At 40.9% G+C, this 18395-nt stretch overlaps 3 protein-coding genes across 3 annotated transcripts in view; 2 read left to right on the top strand and 1 right to left on the bottom strand.

Moving 5' to 3' along the window:
- Positions 1 to 1821: 1821 nt before the first annotated feature.
- On the bottom strand, positions 1822 to 3906 carry tmem151bb (transmembrane protein 151Bb). Its single transcript, XM_046063485.1, has 2 exons — positions 3829 to 3906; positions 1822 to 3231 (listed from the first exon to the last, which is right to left on the bottom strand). Exons 1-2 carry the CDS (start codon positions 3904 to 3906, stop codon positions 1822 to 1824), a joined length of 1488 nt encoding a protein of 495 aa, XP_045919441.1.
- Positions 3907 to 7956: 4050 nt separating this feature from the next.
- utp25 (UTP25 small subunit processor component) lies at positions 7957 to 17329 on the top strand. Its single transcript, XM_046063655.1, has 12 exons — positions 7957 to 8135; positions 8843 to 8882; positions 9126 to 9306; positions 9388 to 9636; positions 9824 to 9912; positions 10006 to 10416; positions 13551 to 13767; positions 13858 to 14060; positions 14436 to 14618; positions 14913 to 15022; positions 15827 to 16072; positions 16668 to 17329. The coding sequence occupies exons 1-12, from the start codon at positions 8035 to 8037 to the stop codon at positions 16921 to 16923; spliced, it is 2286 nt and encodes a 761-aa protein (XP_045919611.1). The 5' UTR covers positions 7957 to 8034; the 3' UTR covers positions 16924 to 17329.
- Positions 17330 to 17837: 508 nt separating this feature from the next.
- The window catches only part of zmp:0000001267 (b(0,+)-type amino acid transporter 1), a 9192-nt gene continuing 8634 nt past the window's right edge, over positions 17838 to 18395 (top strand). Inside the window, exon 1 of the mRNA XM_046063367.1 lies at positions 17838 to 18380. Coding sequence (XP_045919323.1) covers positions 17838 to 18380 — 543 coding nt within the window. The remainder of the gene's footprint in view (positions 18381 to 18395) is intronic.

Below are 18395 nucleotides of genomic sequence, written 5' to 3'. Positions count from 1 at the left end.
CATATATGCTGGTGGTTTACATTCAGGTATGTTTTATAGGTTTTAACGCATCGTCTTAGTATAAGGAAATCATGCACATTAAGCACTGATTTAATGACCTTGTGGGTCTTTTTTGCAGCGAAATCCACACCATGGTTTGTTGTTTGGCAGTTGATAATGGTAGTGACTAATGTGACATCCGCCTGTTCAAATGTATTGTAGATTCAATGTAAACCTGTCCTTTTCTTTTCTGACCACAGGAATAATGTAATGACATGTATATGTGATTGTACCACAGTTGCCAGCAGGTTTAGTCCTGGCAGTAGGAACAAATATAAAGCCTAAAGAATAAGAACTTGCTTAAATTATCATGGGTGATTTTTCATAATGTATTTTAGTTTGTTCTGGTGGAGCCCTAGACCTTGTTTGTGCTCTAACAGTGTTTTAGTTTCCAGGTCAGGCAATCATGTGTCAAATGTTAAAGCAAAAATCCAACCTAATAGACTTTAATAATGTTAAAAGCTTTACTAATTCTGCTGTGTTGTTTCTTATTTCCTTGCAGATACCCAAACAGTGACAATGTGTCATCACACTAAGAGAATTCCAACAGCTACAGTGGTGGTTTATAGGAAAAAAGTATCATCAACTGTGAAGAAAATGTTTAGGTGTTAGTCCATCGATATCCAAAGAAAAGAAATGTTTCTCTCTGGATTTGCAATATAGCACCAACAGTCAACAGTCAAACAGGGAGAGATCCACTGTAGTAGAAGCATATCTGTTAATACAAAATGCGGCATCTCATAGTGGCCCCAATAGACCAGAATGTAAAATAGCCACAAGAAAGGTTTGTTCTGAGTAAGGGACACAAGTCTTTTTGCTCAATTAAAACAGCTGTCACTCTGTTTTTACTATCTTTGTCACCTTCCAGCAACACATAAAACCCACAGCATGTATTTGGATGCGCTCATAGATGAAAGTCCAAAGGCATTCTGGGCAATGCAGAAAGTCACTAACTAAAGTAGAAATAGATTAGGTATGTTGATAATTTAAAAAAGTAGGTACACAAAAAAAAAGTAGAATTACAACACTTCACATAATTAATGAAAAACGTCACAGATTTGTATAACAGTTGTGAGTATCCAAGAGTTCATTTTTTTTTTCTCTTTTGGATTGGAGGTTTCTTTAATGGCCAATGTATCTTTGTAAAATGCATAAATGCAACGTATTTGATTTGTTATTCCTTCTTTTATGTTTTCACTTGTGAGATGGTATTCATTTTCACAGTTATTGCTGTAATTAGAAGTAAGTTCAATTTGTAGAAACTCCTCCTTACCATTCTTGATGATGATAACATCATCAAAATCAGCTCCAACTTTATCTGACTGGTCAGCTCTGATGTGTTTTTCTGACTCAGATTTCACTGAATGAAGGAGATTTTTTAACCAGCCCATCTTGTCCGTGGCCTCTGAAAAGATCAGATGAGGTAACTGCAGCTTCAGTTTTAGTTTCACATGTATGATACATATGAGATCTTAAAAGCTATGGCAATGATGTACAGTCTAACAGTCGTTGTCTGCTTGGTTTTCATTGGAAGCCAGGCAGATATAATTTTCCTGTGTGTGTACCAGTAGGTTCACATACTATACCACTGTCACTTTGTTCTCCACTCGCTAATCACTGTTATTGCTTTGGTGATTCACACATTCAGGATTCAGACATTTGTTTTAGATTGTATGACAATACAGCACGAATATCTCACATTAAGACTTGTTTGCCCACTCTGTTTCTGAAGTGTTTTGTATGCTACAGAAATGCCACTGTGTTTTGTCAGTGACTGCATAGTCATAAGGAAGTCTCCACACAGGAGCCATTTCTGTGGAAAGATCTGTGGTTGTGGCAATTTTCACTGCAGTGGACAATGAGCACTGGGTAGCAAAGTGCGTCTTCATACTGTGGGGGTCCCTCATCATCTGTGGTGAGGCGCTCTGATAGACAGCGGGTGTTTTCGCTGGGACTCTCCTGGTCATCCAAGCTGCCGCTCCTCCAGAAGCAGCTGCGCTGGGAGCCGTAGCGTCGCGTCAGGGAGAACCGACTGGCGCTGAAGGGAATGCGGGAGCTGGCACCAGTACAGATGCTAAGGGCGCTCCTGGAAAACACTGAGGAGCAGCTGATGGCTCTGTGGCAGCGCTCACAATTCTGACGTATCCCACTGAAGCTAGTCGGGCACTGAGCCAGGTCCATCAGGCCGGCCTCCGAGTAACTGGGCACCAGCTGCTGGTTGGACCGAATGTGCCATTCCAATTCTGTACTGTCAATGGTGTTAACACGCGGGATACGACGCCAATATGGACGATCATCACATGGGGTCACAGGGAGGTAATCATGCCCAAAGAGCTTCTCAACACGGTAGTGGACATATTCAGTATGATACTCTGTGAAGACTCTGAGAGGCCAGGAGAAAGTGAGGAATGAGGCAAACCAGAAGACATAATGGGACAGATACCAGGGGTGGTGCTCTGGGTCAGACAGCACCATGACATACTCCTTCAGATCAATGTTTTTCAGGTGCATGCCCTCCCTGGCTTCCATGTAGTCATCAAGGCCTTCATTGTCAGTGAAAAACCTTGCTCGTTGCGTAAGGTAGGAATTCTCTGACTCAACATTTGCGAAACTAAAGCACTTAGTGAACCGCATCTTTGTAAGAGCAGACTTCTCCAAGCCCAGCAGCTGTTTTGAAACATCTTTCACACCACAGTGACTGTAGTCAAATTCAGCTTCTGCCACATGGGTGTTGACACGTTCATGGTAGACCTGGGTACTAGTGTAAGCATCTCCATTGCGGTAGCGTGTGACTTGACGTGTTCGGCGGACATAGTGATAGCTGATGGCCTTCCACCAGATGCAGGGTTTCGCTTGCTGCATCCTTTGGATGCGCTCATAGATGCCCTCCACATCCACTTTGTGCTGCAACTCATTCTTCACATGACAGTGCCAGCACTCCACAAGATAGACCAAATAGAGCATGCCCAGTAGGGCCAGAGGGATGTAGATATAGCCATCAGAGCAGGGGCTGTCATGGTACATCATGGATTTCCCTTTGAAGGCACTGTCAAAGGTGAGGCGAGTCACCTTGGTGACATGACACCAAACCATGGCTCCCATGCAGCCGTACATGAGAATGGACAAGAGCAGACATTTCCAAAAACTCTCCCGGCATAGAGACTTGCTCAGAGATTGCTTCAGGGGTCTTTGCTGTTGAGTCAAAGAACAAACAAAACAAAGAAGAGGTGAAAAAAAAATGTTATCATCAGATTTATATTGCAGCGTATATCCCTGCAAATGTATTACTGCAACATCTCATCAATAAAGATTTTTAATAATTTTTCAGTTAATTTAATCAAGGGGTCATGTAACCATGTAGATGTAACACCCTTACATTTGAAAAACCCTAGCGTTGCCAGACAATCAGTCTGCAAGCAGTGATAAGTTCTTTCATGTCTGTAGACATTTGATGCCATTTCATAGTTAATTGCATTAAGAATAACTCAGAGCTACTGGCCCACTACAGTAGATGCTAGATGAAAGACATGTAAAGATGCTGGGGTTACCTATCACAGGTGTGTCCAACCATTTTACTCTGAAATGATTGATGCAGGCTGCAAGATCATAGATATTCTCTCAAACTGTAACCAATGAGATAATCCCTGGCCAATAATTCACCTGCAGCGTGTTACATTCTGCTCAAAGTGCACATGGATTCATTAGATCACTGCGCAAGGATCTAAGAAACAGATCAGAAAAAAACGCATTTGCTCATATCACATAAGGGATGTAATGTTGAAATAATACCTCCTCTCTGGTGTCCTCCTCGAAAACGGTGGTTGTACTGCTTTCACTCGCTGTCGCAGCCGATGCCGGAGGGGACATGGTGCTGGGCAGCTATTGATAATAATGACAGGGCGTGGGGTAGGAAGAGGAACCGATTTCACTACCTTGCTCTCTGCAGAGTCCCCCAAGACGAGCTATTTGTCAGACGTGCATTGCATCTGTTATCATTTAGAGCCACTCCACCCTAGGAAAAGCCAGAGATCAGCGACGGAGGCATGTTGATCGGTGATTTCCAAAATAAGGGGATCTTTTCGGTAGCTGAAAAATGAAAAATGAGGTGTATGTCTATTGGAAAGCCCGCATCCTGTCTGCTACAGTTTAGCTGTCAGTGCCGCAGTAACATGATCGTAGATTATGCTGTAGCCTATTATAATCATTACAAAATGAACATGCCCTGCCCCTCATCGCCCGCTGTCGCCGTCAGCGGTCTATGGCGAGCTGGCAGGGTCGCTGTCCATGGTGCTGACTGAGGCAGGTATACGGTGAGATGTTGTTGCATCTGTCACTTAAAGGGAAAGTCCACCCTGAAACTGAGTCTTAAATTGTGCTATTCCAGCCAGGATGTGGCAGTGAAGACAATATCTTTACAGATATACGACGGTTTTGCTCAACTGGAGATCACCACACCAAGACTTGAACAGGTGACATTTATGGAGGTGGTCCGTTAACAGTGATTTATAAATGGTAATGACTCAGGATTGTAGCGTTTCTGAATGCAGAGCTTATGGGTCAGAAAATGTCACCATACACTGCATCCTAATGAAATATACAGTGTCCATGGAGTTGCTTCAGGAGTAGCCTACAGAAAAAAATCTTTCAATTTTTGAGGTAGATTTTTCCCTTTAAATCTTACAAAATTAAGTAACCACTGTTATGCTATTGAAAAGCGTGATTTACAGTTGTTGAAATAAAATGTGAGTAGGCCTATGTTTTACACTTTTGTAAATATTTAATAAATGTCACAAACAAGCCAGTTGCTGTTTCCAGAGGCCAGTGTAGCAAACATAAAGTCTACTGCAATAGAGCAATGAGAAATAAGTATTAAGCCTATCTACTGATTAAAACAAAGCAGGGTTTATACAGTTCATATGTGGCATTATGAATTAGGCATAACATGAACGTCATTAAAAAATACTTAGAAAAACATGCATGTTCACATAATCAGCAATATGCCATGAAAACTCCACCAAATTTCAAAATCACATGAAATTCTGGGTCACAGTTATACTTACAACATCTTTTTAAAAACAAACAAAAGTATTTTCAGGAACCCATTTAAAGTCTCAGAGGGTCTAGTGAACTTCGTTTATTTAGGTGTTTAGGCTGCACGTGACTTGCCTTTAGGGATACAAACTGTTAGGCCTACACATATTTAACTGTTTTGTTGATGTTAATGAAATGTTTCAAATGTTTGTAAGTGTATGAATGTAACAGCTACTTATAAGTGCTTACAACTACATTATAGTGAGTGATTTACTACATCCTCATCAGGGAGAAGAATCTGAATCAAAGATGTTGAACAGACTGGAGCACTGTTATTCAGTAAAGCTTTAGTCCTGTTAAATTAGTAGTAACTGAAGAGTTTGTTTTCACCAGATACGTATAAAGCAGATCTTTTACTAAAGTAAAAGTACTGTAGCAAAACCGCAGAAATCTGTCTGTTGTCTGTACATTAGCATCATACTAAAAGTAGGCCTACCTAAAGTAAAATCCACTCATCATGGCCCATTTCAGAATGATATTATATCACTGCATTATAATTAGTGATGAATTCATGTAAGGAGGTGGGACTCATTTCAACCACTTTATATATTTTCGGGAAGCTTTATGCATTATAACAAACCATCCGTTTTTTGATTTATATTTTGTATTAATATTTTGAATCTGCAAAGTAACTAGTGACTAAAGTTATTTTAAAAATGGAGAGGAGTAAAAAGTACAATATTGGCTTCCAAATGTAGTGGAGTAGAAGTATAACGTAGCACAAAAAGGAAAAACTTAAGTATTAGTACCTCAAACTTGTACAAAATTTAAAAAAAATAGAGTGCATAAGCAAATTAGTTACATTCCACCACAGAAATGGAATGATGAGTCCTGGTGTAGACCAAACTGCAAGGCAATCTTCAGAGGGCAACTTCTTCCTGTTGACCACGCTGTGTGAAACTTCTGCTTCCAAACTGTTTACTCCTTTTCCCAGCATCTCCTATTCTGATGATGAAGGGAACCCTTAAAGGTCAAGAGAATAAAGGTTGTGACTGAATAAGCACCTCAGCAAGCGAATGCTCTTTATAGGGATTCATGGTTTTTAATCAATTAAATTCTGAGATGGCCACAGAAACGGCCTTGAATTGCTTTTTTTGGCTTAAACAATCTGATCAAACCAGAGTCAACCTTCAAAGAAAAAAAAGATAACCTGCAATAACATTTTAAAACTGTGTTCCACCTGTGCCAGAGCTACTTACAGAGTACACGTTGGAGAGGTTGTTGAAAAGCACCTGGCCTGCGCTCACTTTGTTCATCACTCCTCGTATGGTCCCATTCTTGCTGCAGATATTGACTCGTTTGTTACTGAACAGCATCTCTCTCTTGGCACTGGCATACAAAAGCAGGTCATCGGGTTCACAGCCGTTCTCGTCCTGAGCAGGTTCCACCACCAGACCATTCAGATGGCTGTTGGCCTCACTGGTGGGAGGCGAGCTCCCCTGCTCTGCCTCTGGGCTGCTGGTGCAGTCAGAGTCCACTGAGTCCGACACTGAGCCGCACGAGGCCGTTTCATCCTTGAACACCTCCGCCAAGACCCGGCCGCTGTTGGCAGATGCTATTCTAAACCTAACTGTTTTCCCAGACTTTTCTTTCTCCTGTTTCAGTTTTGGCCCCTCCATTGAAATACAAGAATGTCTAACATGTTTCACATCCCATTCAGAAAAGCCAGTGGTGGTGGTATGCAGTTATCAAACAATAATATCCCCATTGACTTGTTAAATGAGCTGAAAATACCCCGAGTACACAAACCTACACCCTAATGGTTAATAATGGATGAGCTTCTGCCATGGTAACGGCTAAAACAGGCAAACAGTAAATTGATATTACCATGTTCAATAATTGATCAAGGTTAGTTTTCAAACAGCAGATAGACTACAGAACTCTGGCTAGTCTTTAACAGACATAGTCAGTACTACAGATAACCTTTTGTGCACTTTTCTGTACCCTCCATTAACCTTGTCTGTCCATATGACAAAACAAGTTTATCAAATATTTACCAACTTGCTCTGCATATTATGTTATAGGATGATATTTGTTAGCATTCAAAATTATATGTTATATGTTATTATATTATATGTTGTTTTATAAGAAATGCATTTCAGAGCAAACACACCAACTGTCCAGGTGTTTATACTAGAATGGGTGGTTACTTTTCAGAGTGAAAGCAAGAAATCCATAAAATTGTCTCAATCATACAGAATTTTCAGACATTTAACTTTTCTATTGTCACTCTTACTCCAACAAATGTCGCTTTTTCTGTCACACTGACATTTGTCACCCTGCTGCACACCCATGGGAGTTTTCTGCCTGGGGCTCCAACAAACTGCTTCTGCATCACAGCAAAGATATAGCAGATGTAGCTTTGTTGAGAAAGTAAAAAGCATTTATTTCCATCTTATATTTGCACAGCAAAGTTACAAAGGAATTTGTGGGAAAGTGGCTTCAGTCAAGCACATGATTATCAAGCACACAAACAATGGGATGTCGAGAAATAAGTATTTGTGTTTATATTAAGGTGTGCTATCTTCTAATAAGGTATTCTACGTTTTAATTAAGTGATTTAAAATGCATTCCAGTATTTTATTTGTTTATTAATCAAGCCAATCAATCTATTTCCAAATTTTGGAAAATAACAGTAACGTTCACTCTAAAGCTGATGACCTAAAACTGACACCACCGGTTTTAATAATCCTGTTAGTAATATCATCTCTGAATAGTTCTAAAACTATTTTCCCTCCGGACTACACAGACTGCTAAACATGAGCGTCAAGTCCTTCATGTCGCCCCGGAGCAAATTGCAAACCTGTAGTTCCACTCCGGGCCTGCAGGCGGAGGTAGCACTGCTGCTGATTGACAACAACCACCGAACAAGCTGGACAAGCACACGTGCAGCGCAGCGTCAACATGGGTAAAAGAAGGCAGAATAAGCAGCTTTTCACAAACTTATCCAAAAAACAGAAGAAACATTTGAAGGAGTTTGGAGAGGAGCATCCATTTCATGACGTGTAAGCAGTACAGCAAACCTATCTTAAAGTAATAATTAAGCTACATTTGTGTTAGCCAACTAGCCAAGTTACATTCCGACAGCAGTGGTCAGTTTATTGAGATACAGTTGGTAGCCTATGTTTCCTTATAATAGTTATGTGTTATTAGGAAAAACGGTAACGTTAAGCTAATATTGTTCGAAGGAGCCCGTTCACTAAAACGTATCTACATAACTTACCGGAAATATTCTCCCCAAAATTCAAAATACACTTATTTTTGCTTTAATCACAGAGATGGTTGAGACATGTGATTTTCCTGATTTGTAAGTTATGTTCTGTCCCTCATAAACACAGACTAAATATAACCCCCTACATTTATGTGAACTAACAACATTAATCAAATAAATAAGGTAATTAACATTAAGCTTATTCTTTGGAAATACTTCTGACAGATGAGTCTTTCAGGGCATTTTGTTCTAGACATGACCTCCTCGACACTTTAATGGGCATTCTATCTTCTCCTAAACTCTTCTCCAAAATGCAACTCTACGCATTTCCTAGTTCTCAGCCAAATCATCATGTGCTAAAAGCACAGAGCTTTCTTTTTCTTTACATACTAATACCAACATGTCAACATGCATCCCAGACCAAGAACTTTGTTATTCAGTGAAGTTTGTGGTCTCTCGCCAAGTAGCTACATTTACGTATGTGTTTCTTTTTTCCCACAGAGTTAGTGAAGGAACTGAAAGAACTGCCGTAGTGGAACTGGTGAGTAGAGCTGTACAATTCCATATTATAGAAGTCATAATAGATATGAGATTTATGACTGTAGAACCGTCACTGCTCAAAGAAGTGTTTTCAGTGGCAGTAACAAAGAGTCTGATCAAATCTTCAGAATATAAATTGTGGACCATCTAGTCACTGATATCCTCCAGACAGTTTTGTAATGTTTTACCCAAGCCAAAAGTAAAAAAAATACAAATTGAAAGTTGTTTTTAACCTCTGTTACAGCCAGCAAGTCCAGAACACTCTGACGTTGAGCCTGATGAGCTGGACGAAGAGGAGGAACCACAACAGAAAACAGCCTATCAGAAACTTCTTTCAACTCTCAGCCAACCCAACAGTAATGACCTGAGTGAAGAGGAGAGCACTGATGATGAAGAAGAGGAAGAAGAGCAGCTTCTTGGTGAAGGTGAGTTTTTCCCCCCACGGTGAGGACGGTATAGGTCAACATATTGCAGTCGACTGAATATTGTTGTGCTCTTCATTGTAGGGGACAGTGATGGAGTCAGAGATGAAAATGAGGATGGTGATGAAGATGAAGGGGGAGAGGAAGAACCCGAGGATGCAGACGAGGCTCTGACTGAAGCAATAGAAGGGGAGGAGGTGATGGAGAAAGAGGCAGGAGTTGAAGAGTTCGAAGACAAAGAGCACGAGTCCCAGTTCTGTTTGGAGACCAACTTTGTGGATGAAGGAGGACATGAGGAAACTGAAAGCACTACAGAGCATGATGACATCAAAGGCAAGAAAAGTATAATATAAAAAGTATAATATAAAAATATATCACCTGCTCCCTGTCCAGTAACCTTAAAGAGATACTTTTTATGTCCCTTTATTTTCAAAATAAGTGAACTGCTTGCTCAGTTAGAAAACTGATGATATGTGATTTGATTGAGGTATGTGTTACAGTTGTTTTTCTGTATATGCAGACATGTTTGTACAGCATTTGGACACAGAACTTGATGAAGACGATGTGAAGAAGATAACATCCGGCAGCAAAACCAAGGCTCAGATCACGGTATTACCTACACAATTTGACAGAACTGACCAGCCCTTTTCATTAGAATTAATTGTAATGTGCTTTACTGTCTTTGCCTTTCTCCACATTTAGTGGCCAAAACTAGGCACATTACTCTGCACCAGTCCTTTGGAGAAGTTTGGATCCATCGGCCCACAGAAAGACACAAACCTCCCAGTTTTCCACAAACTTTTGGAGACCCGTTGGAAGGATTTGAACCAAACCTCCAACCCTAAGGGGGTGGCTGAGGAGATCAGCCCACTGCAGCTAGAGCTACTAGCTCTTATGGGCTCCTACAAGGACCTGTACCACCCAGAGACCTGTCCTTTGAACCAGGGCCCACAGGTTCGCAGTGCATACTGCCTCCATGTGCTTAACCACGTACTGAAGGCCAACTCCTGGGTCCTGGCTCACAACGCACAGCTAAGAGAGCAGAAAACTCAGGTTAAAGCTGGAGCTGAGCCGCAGGACGAACCCAGAGACCAAGGACTGACCCGGCCAAAGGTAAAGTACTGGATACATTATGTTTGGCTCCTTAAATGCATAGTAAATAACTTCCTGCTGGGTGGTGGTGGCTAGATGTCTGTTACATCAAAACTAAAACAAAAGATGTAGTTTGATGATGTCGTGAAGTAGCGTGGGATCATGGGAGCTGTTGTCTTCGGCACCATTGCCTTGACTGCAGTCAGCTTCTCCTGGTTTGAATTTCTCAATATGTCATAGGAAGTTTGACCGGTAGCCGAACTATCCACAGAGGTCTCCTCCTCTCCAAAACAAACAGACCAGGTGATCAAAACCGGTAAAAACACTGAATAAACAGTTTTGTTATAAAAATCAGTGTTTCTTCGAGGATGTTCAGCGGACACAGGATGCAGTGAGTCGAGTAGAAACTAACGTTTGCACAGCTTGTTTCTCTGATAACTTAAGATCCAGACGTCCGATAACTAAAATTCTTCATCTGGCTAAAATCTATAATTAAAAATGGCCCAAATTGTGAAAATGTTGCTTAAAACTGGACAAAGGATTAATTTATGACAGCGTCTGACAGACAACCACAAAGATGACGCATGTGCAAAGGGCATATGACACAAATGAAATGAAACGCACCATTACACTGATTAAAATTACAATTATGATTTCAGGTTTAAAAATTGTTGGAAACATTTGATATAATGTAAGTACACAACTCAACAAAATATATACCATAGGTGTAGTTGTTTTTAGACCTTTTAATTAGGTCTGCACAATTTGGAGAAAAAGTCATAATGTGGACAATATTGCGATTATATTGGATTCGATTATAACGAAACAAATGGTACTATGAGTCTACTTGCTTAATTATCAAGGAAAATGCACAAAATACTGACATTTAGAAATGTGTATTTCTCAACTTGAGCAAAGTTAAACAATATTTATAACTAGGGATGGGGATTGTTATTTTTTATATCTATACCCTTATTGAGACTGTCTTAATTGATACTTTACTATTATTTGGTGAGGAGTCCCAACGGGCGTGAGGCAGGCCTGCATGGTGTGAGGAAAATATTTAATGTGCAATAACATTGTTATATATTTAGATGACTTAATAAACAAATACTGAAGTGTGCCCGGTTGTAAAAGGACCCTGTTCCAAAATTTCTCAATACTTGTCGAGAGCTTATCAATGCTGCTATCGAGACTATAATGTAACGTTATGTCTCCAGCATCAAATCTGATTTAACTTGAAACGCAAAGGATAAGAAAACAAATATTTTTGTAGAGATGGCAACAAAACGCGGTTTTAAACGAGACCGGGACTGTCTATAATCAGGCTGCAGCCTCTGCTGCTCTCTGTCGGCTCCTACACACACGGACGGACGGACAATACTTTAGTAATACACCTGTCTGTAGGGTAAACATGTAGAAAGGGTTAATTTAATCGTCTTTGTCCTCAGTCGGTCATCCTGTATGTTTTATACAAGCACAGCTAACGCTAGCCTCTCAATTTACCAAATGTTACAAACAAGCTAAATAGAAAGCTGTCTGTCTGAAGCATAGACTGATCTGTAGTCTTAACATTTGGCATGTTTATGTAAACTCAGCTGCTGGCTGAGACAAACCAGCCGCTCCTCCTTTCGACCAGGTAACGTTACCTGCAGGCAGTGAATAACAGCAGAGAGGAGGAGGATACTGACTGAGTTTTTTATTCTTTCTAAACGTCACTCAGTATTGTGATGTCGGTTTATTTGCTGTTGTAAACATTAATGTTGCTGCTCTGGAAACAACAGTTTCCAATCCTACAATTAATTTAAAAACAACCAGGCAGTTAATATGCACGGTTCAATATTTGTTTATTTATCTCAATATATAACAGTGTTATGGCACATTAAATATTTTCCTCATACCATGCAGGCCTACCTCATTCCCGTTGATTAACAACATATTTGACATCATATTTTTATTTAAATATTCTGTACCGTGCAACTCTGCCGTGTCTACACTTGTACTGTGCATGTCGCCATTTACTTTGCAACAACTCCCAGTTTTCTGCCGTCACACTTGTGTTACATTACGTCCCAGCTCGTTATTGATCCATGCAACAAAAAAAAGTGGTCTGATGCTTAGTCTGTATTTATTTATTCTTTCGCCAAATCTTCTGTTACTACAGAATAGACCATCTGCTTCATGTTTACACTGACACGCGCATGCCCAGTGCACCTGAACGGGTCCTATCTCTGCGTCGTTTTAATGTAGACGGAGGTCAATTCCAAAACGCAGCGGGAACGCTGGTGTGGATGGAGATCGTATTCGTTTTAATTCTGTTTGTAAACTAAAACGGAGTAGTGTGGATGGGGCCAAAAAGTGACTGACAGGCACACCAGCTCTAATGAAAAGCTGAACATGTTGAACAACAAAAGGCACCCATACAGCTAACAATAAATGGCCAGTGAGCCAAACCCAAAACCTTTATCTTCTCCCAGTTTTCTTCTGTCTCACCGCTATAGCTGCAGACGACATCTCTCTGTCTCTGTCACAGAGCGACCGGAGCAGCGGTTATTTAATCACACATGACGACATCCCGATTGCAATTAGATTAATCGTGAAGCCCTAATTTTAATGTGGAAAAGTTACATATTATATTTTTGTAATCCAACAAAGCTCCATTTAAAATTTCTAAACATCGCCATTATTTATGTAATTCATCTATAATTATTCTGTCCTGGTCTAGTCATTTTTGAGTTCTCTTATTGTGCCTGATTAGTCTCAAAGAGTACTGTAGAAGGACTGTGAGTACGAATTATATGTATGCGTATACACACAGTCTGCCCCACAGATCTGAGGCAGGATCACACTTTTCTGTACAGGGGTCTCAGGCCTTAGATGCTTTGCTAATTTTATAGTTACACAATGTTTTTTTTTTTTTTGTGAAAATGCCTTTGTAACAAAATTATTGAAAGTTACTTCATTAGTCCAACTTTCTGTACGTAAGTCTCCCTGTCTGTTTGTGAGTAGAATGAATCACATTTCAATTTGATCCGAATCCTGTCCCTATGTATTGTGTAGTATCATCCCTTTTCTAAATGTTTCTCCTCAAAAACACAGTCTTTATTTTTTTCTGCCCAGCAGCTTTGTTGTAATAACTGTTATAAATGTGTCAGGTGCTGATTCTCGTCCCGTTCCGAGGCGGAGCTCTGCAAGTCGTCCAGACGTTCATCGGCCTGCTGGAGACAACAGGCAAGAAGATAGTGGTCAACAACAAGAAGAGGTTCAAGGAAGAGTTTGGAGAGGAGGCAGATGACAAGCCGCCCAATCTGCAGAGACCAGATGATTACAGCGCCATCTTCTCGGGGAATGTGGATGATCACTTCAGGATAGGTATCGTTTAACAAACAAAAGTCAACCCACTTTTGGATAACCTAAGTTTTTCTGTCTTGATGCCTTGTTGCCGTCCTCTCTCCTCACCAGGCATCTCTATTGTGAGGAGCAGCATGCGTCTGTACTCCCCCTTTTATTCATCAGACATCATCATTGCGTCTCCGCTGGGCCTCCGCACAGTGCTGGGAGCAGAAGGAGAAAGTAAGAGAGACTTTGACTTCCTCTCCTCCATCGAGCTGCTGGTGGTCGACCAGGCAGATGTCTTTCTCATGCAGAACTGGGAACACGTCTTGGTAAGAACACACTCCTGTACAACACATTGTCCCGTGATGGTATCTGTTCATCGGTGTTGTGTCTTTACTGTTGGGAAGGATGTGGCACCATCTGCTGTTTAATAGCCACTATAGACGTTGTAAAATCACAACATGGAAAGTTTAGCTTTTGGGTAAGCACTTGCACACTACTGGAACCTTGGCAGAACATAAGAATACTGTAAGAATAAGGCAGAACAAGGTTTGTTAGTTTTTCTGAATCGTGATGCTATTTTTGGACTGGTTAAAAGAGTCACACTTTCTAACAACAAAATCTTCATCAAAACTTGGTATGGTAAAGTGTTTCTACGTTGATGTCCTACGTAAAATCACATTGACCCTCCCCCCTCTCTATAGCATGTCATGAAACACGTGAACCTGCAGCCGCTGGACTCCCATGGAGTGGACTTCTCCAGGGTGAGGATGTGGAACCTCAACAACTGGGCCAGGCACTACCGGCAGACGCTGGTGTTCAGCTCCATCCAGGACCCACAGATCAACAACATCCTCACCAAGCACTGTGCAAACTATCGCGGACAGGTACTGCACTTTATACACTTTACAGTTACATAACACCTTCTCCAGGGTCGGCAATTTAGTTGAATACATTACTAAGAGGCAGAAATGATCTCACAGATTGCGTAAATCCTCAGTGGTTAGAGCACTAGCCACTCTAAGTTGTTAACTGTAGCTATCCTGCTGACTTTTTAAGATCAAGAGTGAAAACAACAAATTCATTGCCATCACATTTTCATTTGTATCTTAAACAAAGTTTCTTCATTACTATTTGATGATGTGGGTTTTTAAAGTTAATGTGTGTGGTTTTTGTTCCAGATTGCCACTAAGAACATGCCAAAAATAGGTTCCATCTGCCAGGTGTTGGTTCAGCTGCCTCATGTGTTTCAGATGTTCTCCTCTAGCAGCTTCATGGACCACGATGCTCGGTAAGTTGATGCCAATCACGGATCCATCGGCCCACACTCCACTTCTTCAATAAGATAAAACCAGGGATTTTCAAATGCTTTGGATTAAATATCATGTTGCCATCGATTCTGTGAGTTACACTGTAGGCTACAACTAGAACCTTTTTTTCAGCCAATATTCGTTTACACTGTGGCAAATTGGCACCATTAAAAGTGTGGTGATTAGCTATTAGCAGTTCCTGTTTGCAGTGTACCCATGTATGTACAGAGAGCTTTCTCTGGATTACTTTGATACTGAAGAAAATTTAAAAACATGCTAATTCTCTTGCAGGTTCTGGAGTTACAATGAGCTTCTTTATTTCTGATTTCTAAGTGGATTTATGAACGTTGCGGTTTCTGCGACATTACTTTTTCTGATCAACAATAATGTTTGACTCCTTAATTTGAGATTACACACTTACATTCTACTTACATTTCCCTGTCTCATGAAAACACATACCCTTATACAGTCATCCTGTATTCATTCTATACATTTAAGTCTCTCACAGCATTTCAGTTGGTTATATGGTTCCTTTTTAGCTCTTTATAGAAACCATTTGTCCCTATCATCAAAGTTGTTTCCTTTCTTTTGAGGTGTTTCTTTTAAGGGCCTTTATGTTATTGGCATATTGGTTATGTGAGTTTCATTATTTAAATGTAATTCTAAATAAAATATGGGTCATAATACAGTATACGCAACAGTTCAAGAGATCTTGACTAATGCTTGGTTGATCCCAGCTAAAATTAAAGCTGTTATATTTTTGCTCTTCCCCATCCTGCCTGTAGGTTCCACTTCTTTGTAGATAAAGTGCTGCCTCAATACAGGGACTCGGTTATGTCCCACACTCTGATCTACATCCCGTCTTACTTCGACTACATCCGGTTACGCAACTACATGAAGAAAGAGGAGATCAACTTTGCCAGCATCTGCGAGTATTCCAGCAAGTCAGAGGTGTCCCGAGCCAGGCACTTCTTCCTCAAAGGGGATAAACAGTTCCTGCTCTTCACTGAACGCTTCCACTTCTACAAGAGGTCAGTTCTTTGACATGCTCTTTCAGGTAGCCCCACACGTGCTGGGTTCTCTGATTTGTGGTGGATTTTGTCATTTTACCCAGCGGTTGGAGTGCAGGATTAGTCAATTAGCAAAGATAGCAGTAGGGTTTTCTTTCTGAAAGACTCTGGTTGCTCAGTGGATCAAACCTCACCTCACCAACCACAACCATGAATAAAATCCCTGAATATGATGAGCATTAGGGGAATATTGATTCCTGGAATCACTCCCAACATCAATACCAAAGGGTTTAAAGACAGTAATCTTTATTACCTTTTTTAAGAGTTACCAATTGAAATAATGTGAAGTAAACGGATGTGATTCATTTTGCAAAGCCCCTTTTCTCAAGTTTATTATTATTAATTAGTAATGACTGCTATAAATAGCTGGAAAGTACTGAAATGTTTTTATAAAAAATAATGTAGGGGATATCATCACTACCTGTTTTCCATCATACTTTTGTACTGTGTAATACATGTAATAATGCGTTCTGTGTGTTATTAAAATGGTTTTTAAAAGTCTTAAATTTCACCTGCGAGCCCTGCAGAAACCCTGACTCTGACTTTCTTTATTTAGGTACACCATCAAAGGGATCCAGAACCTGCTATTTTATGGATTGCCCTCATTCCCCCACTTCTACAGCGAGGTGTGTAACATGCTGGCAGCGGGTGGTCAGGGGGAGGCGGCCAGCTGGACCTGCACCGCCGTCTACTCCCGCTATGATGCCCACAAGTTAGCTGCCATCACCGGAGCCCAGCGAGCCGGGCAGATGCTGCACTCCAACAAGACTGTTCACCTCTTTGTTACAGGAGGGGAAGATAAAGCCTCCTGATGGCTGGACAGATAAAAAAGGGACCAATGCATGAAACCACAGTGGATATCCACTGTACATTCTTATAGTAGTACGACCTTGGATAAGTGTAACAAGAAAGCGGTTGAATGCAGGTCTGTGATAGTGGTTTTCATGTGACAGGTCACATTGCAGAGCACCTGGTTTGACATTAGAAATGTGTGCCACTTGAAAATAAGGATATGAATGCTTTCCATATTATTTGGACAGTGTTCCACTTGACTCTCACATGCACCAGGAACAAAACCTGTTTATTGGCTTTGTTTGATATGTCCAGAAACATGAAGCCACAAAATGCTGAGGTCATAAAATATTGTTTGTACATAAGTGATTACTAAGATGTTGTAGACATTTCACCAGATTCAGCATAAATATTTCATTATTTTGATTATCTTTCCTATTTTTGGAAAAGAGCTCATTTTTGTATACTGTTCATACCTGTGCTGAAAGTGCTAAAATATTTTATGGCTGTTAGTATGGTAGTATACCCAATATACAATTGTTTCAAATGAGTCAAGGGTGTTTGCCTTTGTTTTTAGGAATTTTACCTCATTACCAGCCATGCTGTTGCAGCTGATAATGAGGTAGGTCTGTGAGCAGGTCAGTTATGCATGTAATGTCTGTGTGAGTGGATGCGAAACACAAACAAAGAACAATATGAGTTATTAGTTAGATAGTGAGAGAATCGTGCACTTTTGAGCTCAGCTTACTCACATGTACTGCATCTCTGACAAAAAAAAGATAAGGTACAAAGCTAAACAGGCTCCTATAAAAACACTCATAAGCTGACCACATAATTATTAACTCCAGGTTGCTGCAAGAGTGACTTTGGCCGCGTAATTACAGCGCTTTCTACATTAGTAAAGGTGTCAGCACAGGCTGTAACTGCTGGGATTATGGACAACAAGACACAGAAGCTCATCCTGAAGCGGGAAGTGGGACTGATGGGAGCAGTGTCCCTCATCGGAGGGACAATGATTGGATCTGGGATCTTCATGAGCCCACAGACAGTGCTCTACAACATCGGCAGCCCCGGGGCCAGCTTGGTGGTGTGGGCATGCTGCGGTGTGCTGGTGATACTGGCGTCTTTCTGCTACGCTGAGCTGGGCACTGTTATAAGAGAATCAGGGGGGGAGTACATCTACATCCTCAAGACTTCAGGTCCAGTCGTCGCCTTCATGTTAATCTTCAGCTCTGTGTTATTTGTGAGACCTGCTTCTATTGCTGGCATCGCACTGAGTTTTGCTCAGTATGTCGTGGCTCCTTTCTACTTGGACTGCACCCCTCCAGTGCTGCTGGTGAAGTGTGTGGCTGCAGCTGCAATTATAGTGCTAGCCACTGTGAACTGCCTTAATGTTCGCTTTTCAATGTCAGTCCAGGTGTTTTTTATGGTGACCAAGGTTCTGACCCTGGCAGTCATTATAATAGGAGGCATGGTGGTGCTTATCAGAGGG

Source organism: Micropterus dolomieu, linkage group LG11, assembly GCF_021292245.1.
Source record: "Micropterus dolomieu isolate WLL.071019.BEF.003 ecotype Adirondacks linkage group LG11, ASM2129224v1, whole genome shotgun sequence".
NCBI lineage: Eukaryota > Metazoa > Chordata > Actinopteri > Centrarchiformes > Centrarchidae > Micropterus > Micropterus dolomieu.
Note: the sequence above shows the minus strand (reverse complement) of the source record. Positions and strands in the feature narration are given on the sequence as shown.

Excerpts from the sequence above, each read along its gene's own strand:
- utp25 (XM_046063655.1), top strand. The coding sequence starts at position 8,035 with ATGGGTAAAAGAAGGCAGAATAAGCAGCTTTTCACAAACTTATCCAAA. Across the intron at positions 8,136-8,842 it reads GAGCATCCATTTCATGACGT|AGTTAGTGAAGGAACTGAAA; the intron begins GTAAGCAGTACA and ends TTTTTCCCACAG. Across the intron at positions 8,883-9,125 it reads GAACTGCCGTAGTGGAACTG|CCAGCAAGTCCAGAACACTC; the intron begins GTGAGTAGAGCT and ends CCTCTGTTACAG.
- tmem151bb (XM_046063485.1), bottom strand. The coding sequence starts at position 3,906 with ATGTCCCCTCCGGCATCGGCTGCGACAGCGAGTGAAAGCAGTACAACC. Across the intron at positions 3,232-3,828 it reads AGGAGGACACCAGAGAGGAG|CAAAGACCCCTGAAGCAATC; the intron begins GTATTATTTCAA and ends TTGACTCAACAG.